General features: G+C 42.8%; 1 protein-coding gene across 1 annotated transcript in view; it reads left to right on the forward strand.

Moving 5' to 3' along the window:
- Window positions 1-4625: 4625 nt before the first annotated feature.
- The window catches only part of LOC120021575 (multiple C2 and transmembrane domain-containing protein 1-like), a 15339-nt gene continuing 10027 nt past the window's right edge, over window positions 4626-9937 (forward strand). The window contains exons 1-5 of the mRNA XM_038965370.1: window positions 4626-4826; window positions 5042-5184; window positions 5288-5367; window positions 5801-5927; window positions 9139-9177. Coding sequence (XP_038821298.1) covers window positions 4709-4826; window positions 5042-5184; window positions 5288-5367; window positions 5801-5927; window positions 9139-9177 — 507 coding nt within the window. The 5' untranslated portion in view covers window positions 4626-4708. The remainder of the gene's footprint in view (window positions 4827-5041; window positions 5185-5287; window positions 5368-5800; window positions 5928-9138; window positions 9178-9937) is intronic.

The raw sequence follows: 9937 nt of genomic DNA on the forward strand, positions 1-9937 counted from the left end.
TAATTTCACCTGTTGTATTCGGGCGCGTGTGACAAATAAAATTTGATTTGATTTGAAATGAATTCAATCTAACCTCAGTAGATACAATAATATCCCAGTTGCTTTAACCGGCAGAATATCAATGGTCAAAATGGCTGAATTTCTGTAGTTCAATGCTTCCCTTGTCTCCCCCTTCTGGTTATTGGGATACATTTCATAGTGTGGTTTCAAAAATGTATATGGCAAGGTATATGATCACGGATAAATGTAACAAATGTTCAAAGAGGGAAAGAATTAGGACTATCCGTACCAAACTTTTTAAATTGTATTTTCAGGCACTAGCATTCTTCTGTCCCCTAGCTGAGTATAGAGAGAAATATGGTGTCTCCTATTGCCCTGGAAGAGGTGGTCTTCGCTGATATGTCCCTTAAACAATGTCAACTACGCTTTGGTCCTATTATTGCTCACACTATTTCTATTTGACACAATTATTTTTTTACTATATAACTGGGAATCAAAATGTTATGCCCATACTCCAAAATTTCACAATAATACCTTGCTATCTGGAGGGCGGCCTTTTGCATCCCCCCCAATGGTCCAAATGTGGAATCCGGTACCCTTACCCATAATCATGGACAGTAATGGTTTGAGAACATTCCAAGAATCGAAAAATACATACACGTTATCAGGAAACTCCTTTTTTTCCCTATAATTTACAATTTAGGTCAGCTACTTGGGAAACCCAACTACCGAACCATCCAATGATGGGATTTAAAAAATAAATTATGTGGGCTCCTGAAAGGACTGATCTCTACAACACTGTATATAAACAACCTTTGGTAAATTCATATCCTGAGCTAGCCATTAAAAAGTACGGTTCACAGATCTAATTGAATCTGAACAACCCTTTAACTGGAACAGAATATGGCAAAAATATGACCTTGGCATCCTGTAATCTGAACCATCAATTCATTTTAAGTTTGTTCACAGACTGCATTTAACACCAAGGAAGGTTTTACGATGAAAACTGTTCACTGTGTCCTCTAAATCAGATAGGCACATTCCTTCATATGATGTGGGAGTACCCTGCTTTTAAATGCTTCAGGGACAAAGTAAAAAAAGAATTGTGGGGGGGGGGGGTGCATGATTTGAAATGCTTTGCATCTATTATGTTACTTAATTATGATAGTGCCCTTGAAACTCTCAATCAATCAGAGAAGATTACTGCTCTGAAAACATTTCTGTCTCCAAAATGGCAACCACTTCACTCTCTCTCCCATTTTAACCAGTGGATACAGCTGCATGGTTTCTGAGGGGGGAGGGAGCATGTGGGAGGGTGGATGGTGACTGAAGGGGGGAATGGGTTGTGTTGAGAGAGAGAGAGAGAGAGAGAGGGAGAGAATTACTATGGTAATCACAGTCTAATTCTTTGATTGCTTTTGTACATTTAAACCCCCCTCTGAATTTTTTTCTCTCGATTTGGTCACAAAGTTGAGCTCACGGTATATTTAACCAGTTGAAACATGTCTGTTGTCATGTCACAGAACTCACGGAGATCGCCTATACTGGCTGCTTGTCCCACTAAATAACCAACACACACACACACACACACACACACACACACACACACACACACACACACACACACACACACACACACACACACACACACACACACAGTCTCTCTCCTGAAATACCCTGTACTGCATGTAAATCAGTGCCTGCTGAAAGGATTGTACCTGATCAGTGTGTATTATAAGCCCAGCGGCTCTGATCTCCTGATTTAGGGCCTGTGGAGATCAGCTGCAAGCAGCTTGTTGTTCACACACGCACAGCCTGGTTGGTTAGACATATGGCTTAGTCCAGGATCAAACCTTATTCATTCACTGTACATAATGCACTACTCAGGGCCACAGCCTAATAGGCAGGCATACAGTCACATTGGTTTTAGTTTTTGACATTTTCTCCATTGGCTCAATTGTACCAGGCCAGTCAAGTGTCTTTGTCGTTGTTTGGCCAATATCTCTCTCCTGTTCGTAGTCTATCGACTACCCCTCCCTCCCCTCCTCCCAGCCATAGCAAGACTAATCACATCACTATGATTGATTGTTAGTACAGATCACTATTATTGATCACCTATTGATTGTGTGCACAGAGAGGTTGTGTCTCTGTGATGGTCTATGGTTGATGTCATGAGATGGCAGATATCTGATGACTACACTGTAAAAATAGAAAGACTCAAAACACCATGATTGTGTAATGAAACCATGAAAGGTAATGCACCTAACCGGAGATCTGGTGTTTGGATGTAAACACCAATGTTAGTGTTATGAGACAAAGAACGTTTTAAAACAGAATAGAAGTACTCTGAAACGCCCAAAGTGGTTCTTCAATCTGAATATTGTTTTTAGGAGAGCGTTGGGGGGGGGGTGGGGGGGTAGGGGGGGTCAGTGCATGTAAAAGGCAGCATAAAAATTATTCTCTATTTTGGTAAAAAAAAATTGGGGCAGACTGTCTCTCATACAATCAAATGGTTAATAATAGATGCAAATGAGTTATAGCCTAAATGTTGATTAATGATAACAACTTGTAGAGAATATTTTTGTGGAGTTCCACCTTTTTCAATGCTTTATTTAGACAGAATAGAAACAGGAGGAGACAGAGAAGGAGTGAAAGTGGGACAGACGGAAGCGGCAATTGAACCCTTGGGGCAGTAAGATGGTGCATTTCTTTGGAATTGATTTGAATTTTCACACACTCAACCACACAGCCACACTGTAAAACATTATTCCGGGGTGAATTTAAATTGACAACAACAACAAACCAAAAAAACATATACTTAATAGAAAATGAATGCAAGTCGTTTCAATGATTTTACCCAAAAAATGTAAGAATAAATCCAACGTAATATGTTGCTAAAAATGTAAGTAACTTTTATGAGGATAACTAACCAAAGAGAGAACATTTTGTGATTGAACTGATTTGGTTTGAATCATATCTTGTCACGTGGCTCGTTTTTTTTAGAGGATTATGGGTAATTCAAATGTTTTAGACTTTATGATTATTTTACAGAATGTTGTATGCATGTTTGAAGAACGAAAAGTCAACTTCTATATGAGTATTAAGCAGCTTGTTGTGCCATGAGGTGGAATGGATCGTGATGAATGGATATCAAAACCATCAATCAAAATGACGTTCAATGGTGAGACTACCCGTTCACACATTTCTACCTTTTGACAGAAGAAGCAAATATAGTGCTTGTTGTAAAACCTTTAGATACTGCTGGTGGATTGAGCACTGTGCTCAACAAGCCTACCAAAATGGGTTAAACGGGCAAACGATCAGATACTGAACATGAATCCATTTTTAACATCCTGCAGAAGAACTGTTCTCACGCTGAAGCACTGTGATCGTGTTCAGAAGATTTAGAGAGGGGAAACAACACCAAAAGAGAAGGTATCTAATTCTGCACTAAACAGAACTCGAAACACCAAAATGGTGCTTTCAACCTCTTCCGGTAGGGCTCCCAGTCCCTGGGAAGGTGTTACACAACACTTGATTAAGTGGTGTTACAACACATCATGTCATCTTTCAAAACCTCTCAGAAGGATGTGTTTGTTTAGGTGTTACAGAACACTTCATTTTAAGTGTATGTGCTGAATAGCTCACCTGTCTGTCGACTGGATTAAAGTTGCTGACCGCCATTGATTTAAGTGTGTCTGTGCGTCTGGATGGAGAAAGAGAAAGCGAGAGCGAGAGAGAATTACTATGGTAACCACAGTGTAATTATGAGGTACAGCTATGTATATCCACGGAACCAAACTCAGACAAAGCGGGCACTGCCAGTGTGTGTACACTGTAATAACTATGTGATCAGGGATGCACTACTGTAGAGTTGGTGTTTATCCCTGGGCTTGGTCTATGTCCTGATCACAAAATGTGTTTTTTTGGTGTAAGTGGGGACAATATATCAGCTGACCTTCCCTTCACCAGAAGTGTAATTCCTGAAGAACCAGTAGCAGGAAATTGTTGAATACAGTAGATGCACACACTGACCGGCCTCGGTAATGCATGGTGATGACAGTGGACCTGGTTATGGAAGTGGAGCAACACCGGAATGGATATGTATTGTAGATAAGAAGCTCACACTCAGCTCAGGAAGTCTTTCTCATGCAACATCCTGTTAGTGGTGTCCCTGTAGATGTGCTGTTTCATTGGTTTTCTCTTGGTACATGAGGCCCACACTGATAGCCGTCTGCTCACTGGAAACGTGTGTGCCCTGCCTACACACACCCACAGCAGAGGAACGGGACTAAGCTCACGGTCGCTTTTATGGTGAATATTATGCTCTTGACTGTGTTTGCTGGTGAAGGCATCGCTCCTGTAGGAGCTGTGATGCTGAAAGCATCTCTGGTGCAGGAGGTTTCAGGAAGTTGGTTTTGTGAAGCTGTGTCACACCCCTTTCCTCGTTCCAACGCTGTGTTTTAGCCAACATATTTTTCAGGATGACAGTTTTATTAGGCTTTGTGTGTGTGCTTTGTGTTTTTCTGTCTCTCTCTCTCTCTCTTTCTCTCTCGCTCTCTCTGTTTGTTTGTCTGTGTGTGTATGCCTGTGAAACTGTGTGTGTGCATGCATGTTTGTGTGTGTGATGCTGTGTGTGTCTGTGTGTGTTAGGTTGTGTGTTTAACACTGTATTTTTAAACGTCTGTCTCCCCTCTCTCCCCAGGTTATGGGTGCCACTGATGCCTCGGGGGTTAACTCAGACAGAGCTCTGCCCAGCTCAGAGATGTACCAGCTGGACATAGTGCTGAAGAGAGGACACAACCTGGCCATACGGGACAGAGGAGGTAGAGTCATATACAGTATATCTGTCCATCTATCTTTAGGGGGGTTGGGAGGGACAGGGATGGACTGGAATAATGTGTTTGTAAAAAAAACTAAATCATGAAAAGTCTGTCTCACTTTCTTCTCTCTCTCTCACTTTTTATTTTCTCCCTCTCTCTCTCTCTTTTTTTTTTCTCTCTCTCTCTCTCTCTCTCTCTCTCTTTCTCCACCCTCTTAGGTACCAGTGATCCGTATGTGAAGTTTAAGCTGTGCGGGAAAGAGGTGTTTCGCAGTAAGACCATCCACAAGAACCTTAACCCTGTCTGGGACGAGGGGACTAAACTACTGGTGGACAGTCTGCAGGATCCTCTCTATGTCAAGGTAACGAACACACACACACACACACACGCACATGCACGCGCACACACATACACTCACTCTAACACACACACTCTAACACAGATGGTGTGTGTTTTCCCTGCAGGTGTTTGACTATGACTTCGGCCTTCAGGATGACTTCATGGGTTCAGCTTACCTCTACCTGGAGTCCCTGGAGCAACAGCGGTACTGTAGGCCTATGGCATCTGTATATCACCTGTTTGTAAACTGTATTGGCACATACTGTACATACAGTATGCAGATCACCTGTCTGACAGAAGTATAATATATACACCACTTAGCAGAAGCTTTTCTCCAAAGCGACTTACAGTACAGCGAGTGCATGCATTTTCAGTCTGTGTATATGACCATCCCTGCACAAATTGAACTCACGACACTTACCACCTTAGCCACACGAAACCACTTGACCGCATTACGTCATCAGCTATTGTGGCTCCCGGGTTTTGCAACCTGTTTTCCTCTGATTTCCTCTGTTCTGCTCCTCCAGTTGAACCGGACCCTGCCTGAGACCTGGTGTCACACAGACACCCACACACTCAGACACACACACACTCAGACAGACACACACACGAGTTGAATGTCATCTATTCCTGTGCAGGGCGATACCAGTTACTCTAACACTGCAGGACCCTCACTACCCTGATGTAGACCTGGGAACACTGGAGCTGACCGTCACCTTAAGGCCTAAAGACGGCTCCATAGATGAGCCGCACAGAGATGCCACTGTAAGTGTTAAACCACCACTTACCCACTGACAACAGTTATCACAATAGGAGAACTATAGGGCGTGCAGGGTTTTGCTCCAGCCCGGCACTAACACGTTTCATTTTTGATGAGATGCACGGTAAGGGAACCAGATCACTGCAGTCCCAGAAAAACTACAGGGTGGTGCAGGTTTCTGTTCCAGCCCAGCGCTAAACACGTTTAGCTCTGAGGAAATGTAAGGCAGCCAGTAGCTATAGTCTATTGAGGGTCTAGTGGTGCTGAGTCTGTGAACTGTTTGCGTCCAACAGACAAATGAGGTGGTAAAGGAGCATCGTTGGAAGCCTTATGTGAACAAAGTGAGTCTATTGGTAGTTAGCCCGTTAGCCTCCTGAAGCATATTCCATACCTGCCAACTCCAATTAGTCTCTTTAGCCTGATGTAGCCTGGCTTAATATTCCTACATGCCCTCTCTCCATCTCCCTGACACTCTTTCACACAGATTTAATATCCATCAGGGGAATTTATTGGGTTCTTACCCCTTGATTAGTTTTAATTAAAGCCTTAATTACAGCAGCATCTTAGACTGTATTTTCTTTGCGTCTGTATCTGGAGCCGGGTGGAACTGGAAGCGGGAATTTGGAACACTGTTATTTTGTGTTCTACATCGGAGGGGGATGAGGCATCTGCGGTGCCAGGATGTAAAATGAATCCTGTCAATGTATTATTCATGATCTGCTGGGTTAATTAGACATGGACCCAATGGCTACACTATAAAAGAGAAACAAGGAAGAAAACGAAGAAAACGAAGTTGCTTCAACGTACAAGGCAACCAGCTGCAATAGGATTGTGATTTTTCTCAACAAAATGTTTGTGTGTGAAATTTCTGTTGAACAAATTCACAATCCTATCGCAACTGGTTACCTCACAATTGTATGTGGAAACATCTCTCTTTTTTTTTTTTTTACAGTGTACACAACCTGGCCTTTCAAGTATGACCCTCTTCCACTCTGGGAGACATTGTGGGGCAGGGAAAGAGAAAAAGGGGATGGAGATAGAGAGAGGGGGGGTTACTGATCAGAACCAGTGTGAAGTGTCTCTTATCAATACTTTGATACTCTACACACCCCTTGCAGTCTTCACATTTTGCTACCTTGAAATAAAATCTAAAAAGGGTATTAATAAATCCATTTTTCCCCAAACCAATCTACACTATCTACTGAAAGAAAAATCATAGAACATTTTCCAAATGAATAAAAAATGTAGATGTCTTGATTGCGTATGTCTTCGCTCCCCAGAGTTGATCGTTGGTGGAAGCCCCGTTGGCAGCCAGTACGGCTGTGAATCATTTTGATTAAGATTCTACCAAACTTGCGCAACATTTAGGGCAACACATATCCATTGATTTTGACAAAATTGCTCAAGCTCAGTAAAATAGTTTGGGAATCATTGATGGACAGCAATATTCCAACCTTGTCTCTGATTTTCAAGCAGATTTAAGTCAGGACTGAGACACCACCTCTTGGAAAGCCATTCTGGTGGGTCTTTGGCTATACAATTTGTGTATTTGTCCCGCTGAAAAATAAAACTCTTTCCCAGGGTTAGGTTTTCAGAAGACTACGGCAGGTTTTCCACAAACTTTTTACCTGGGCTTTGGCTCCTTTCATGTTTATTTTGATGCTGACAAACTCCCCACTCCCTGCCAGTGACAAGCATACCCATAACATGATGCTGCCACAGCAATACAGAGGATCAACAACATCACATTCACTCCTCATTACTGGCCTGTTTGCCACAAGGCCATTAGGTAATACTGCAATACAAAATGGCAAATACATCTTATTTGACCAGTTTCTCACAGCAGGAAAATAATCCTGCAGCAACAGGAACTGTGAATAATTATGTGGATTATAATTATTGGACAATTTTTATGAGTTTATACATTTTTAGTTAGGGTAAATCAAGTCTGACATTTTAAAGTGGAAATTACCAACTTTAGAAGCCCTTTTGAACCTTCGAATACACTGCAATTTGCAATCAGGACATCTTTGTTTATCACAGGTTTTTATACATTTGGACATTTAAAAAAAAATGTATTTCACTTTGAAGATGTGGAATAAGTTGCATAGATTTGTTGGTTAAAAAATCGAATTGAATCCCATTTTAGAAAACAGTGCAAGGGGTCTGTAGACTTGATGGGTTGGCCCTGTAGTTGATGGTTTGGCCCTGTAGTTGATTGTTAGGCCCTGTAGTTGATGGGTTGGCCCTTTAGTTGATGGGTTGGCCCTGTAGTTGATGGGTTGGCCCTGTAGTTGACGGTTTGGCCCTGTAGTTGACGGTTTGGCCCTGTAGTTGATGGTTTGGCCCTGTAGTTGATGGGTTGGCCCTGTAGTTGATGGTTTGGCCCTGTAGTTGATGGTTTGGCCCTGTAGTTGATGGTTTGGCCCTGTAGTTGATGGTTTGGCCCTGTAGTTGATTGTTAGGCCCTGTAGTTGATGGGTTGGCCCTTTAGTTGATGGGTTGGCCCTGTAGTTGATGGGTTGGCCCTGTAGTTGACGGTTTGGCCCTGTAGTTGATGGTTTGGCCCTGTAGTTGATGGTTTGGCCCTGTAGTTTATGGGTTGGCCCTGTAGTTGACGGTTTGGCCCTGTAGTTGATGGTTTGGCCCTGTAGTTGATGGTTTGGCCCTGTAGTTGATGGTTTGGCCCTGTAGTTGATGGGTTGGCCCTGTAGTTGATGGGTTGGCCCTGTAGTTGATGGGTTGGCCCTGTAGTTGACGGTTTGGCCCTGTAGTTGACGGTTTGGCCCTGTAGTTGACGGTTTGGCCCTGTAGTTGACGGTTTGGCCCTGTAGTTGATGGTTTGGCCCTGTAGTTGATGGTTTGCGTATAAAGTATATCCACTTATTCCAACTACTCTACATACAGTGCCCTCTGAAAGTGTTCAGACCCCTTGACTTTTTCCACGTTTTGTTACATTACATTACAGCCTTAACTCTTTGGCATTCATGCCAAATAGTTCAATCTTGGTTTCATCAGACCAGATAATCTTGTTTCTCATGGTCTGAGTCCTTTAGGTGCCTTTTGGTAAACTCTAAGCTGATTGTTATGTGCCTTTTACTTAGGAGTGGCTTCTGTCTGGCCACTCTACCATAAAGGCCTGATTGGTGGAGTGCTGCGGAGATGGGAGTCTATCTTGAATGGAGTGCTCTTTGAAATAATGTGTCTTATTTCTAGACCATGCTGCTCAAACGGGCCTGGAGGCGATCCAGTAAGGTAAAACTATGAAGAATAGCATCAGCTTCTATCCCTAACCATACCCTGTGTGTGTGTGTGTGTGTGTGTGTGTGTGTGTGTGTGTGTGTGTGTGTGTGTGTGTGTGTGTGTGTGTGTGTGTGTGTGTGTGTGTGTGTGTGTGTGTGTGTGTGTGTGTGTGTGTGTGTGGCAGCCGCATCCATCCCAGTGCTGTGTTGTGTTGCTGTTGCTGTGCTCTATCCCCTCATCCCCCTCCACTGAACTCATCATGAGGGGCCGCAGTGGCTGGCAGGTCTGCGTACCCACATAATACAGTCAGATCCGGCCCTAGCCTTTTGTAATTTGTTGGCCCTCTACTCAAAATGTGCAGTTTTACAGCTAAGTCCTTGTAATTCTACACATTTTGCCATAGGTTGAAGAGAAAAGTTAGCAGTTTTGAATATGATATCTGAGTGAGAGTGACTAACAAAATCAATGGGGGCCCCATGATTACTACAAGTTTGATAGCTGACTAGACTAATTTATAAATCAAAAAATGGTAGCTGACATGGGCTAATTGAATGACTGTCAGTGACTGACATAGTAAGATTTAAAAAATTGCCGATGCACAACCAAATTTCAAAATTGCACCTTGTGTGTTTTACCATTATAACTCTCGACGGTAAGTTGAGACGCCGACTGAGTTCCAAAAAAAGACAAATATTTGCCCATCGCTGGTCTACAGTAGCTGGTCAAACAGGTCTGACCAGCATGGTCTAATTGATTATGCTGATTTACCAGC

This window comes from Salvelinus namaycush, chromosome 26 (assembly GCF_016432855.1).
Source record: "Salvelinus namaycush isolate Seneca chromosome 26, SaNama_1.0, whole genome shotgun sequence".
NCBI lineage: Eukaryota > Metazoa > Chordata > Actinopteri > Salmoniformes > Salmonidae > Salvelinus > Salvelinus namaycush.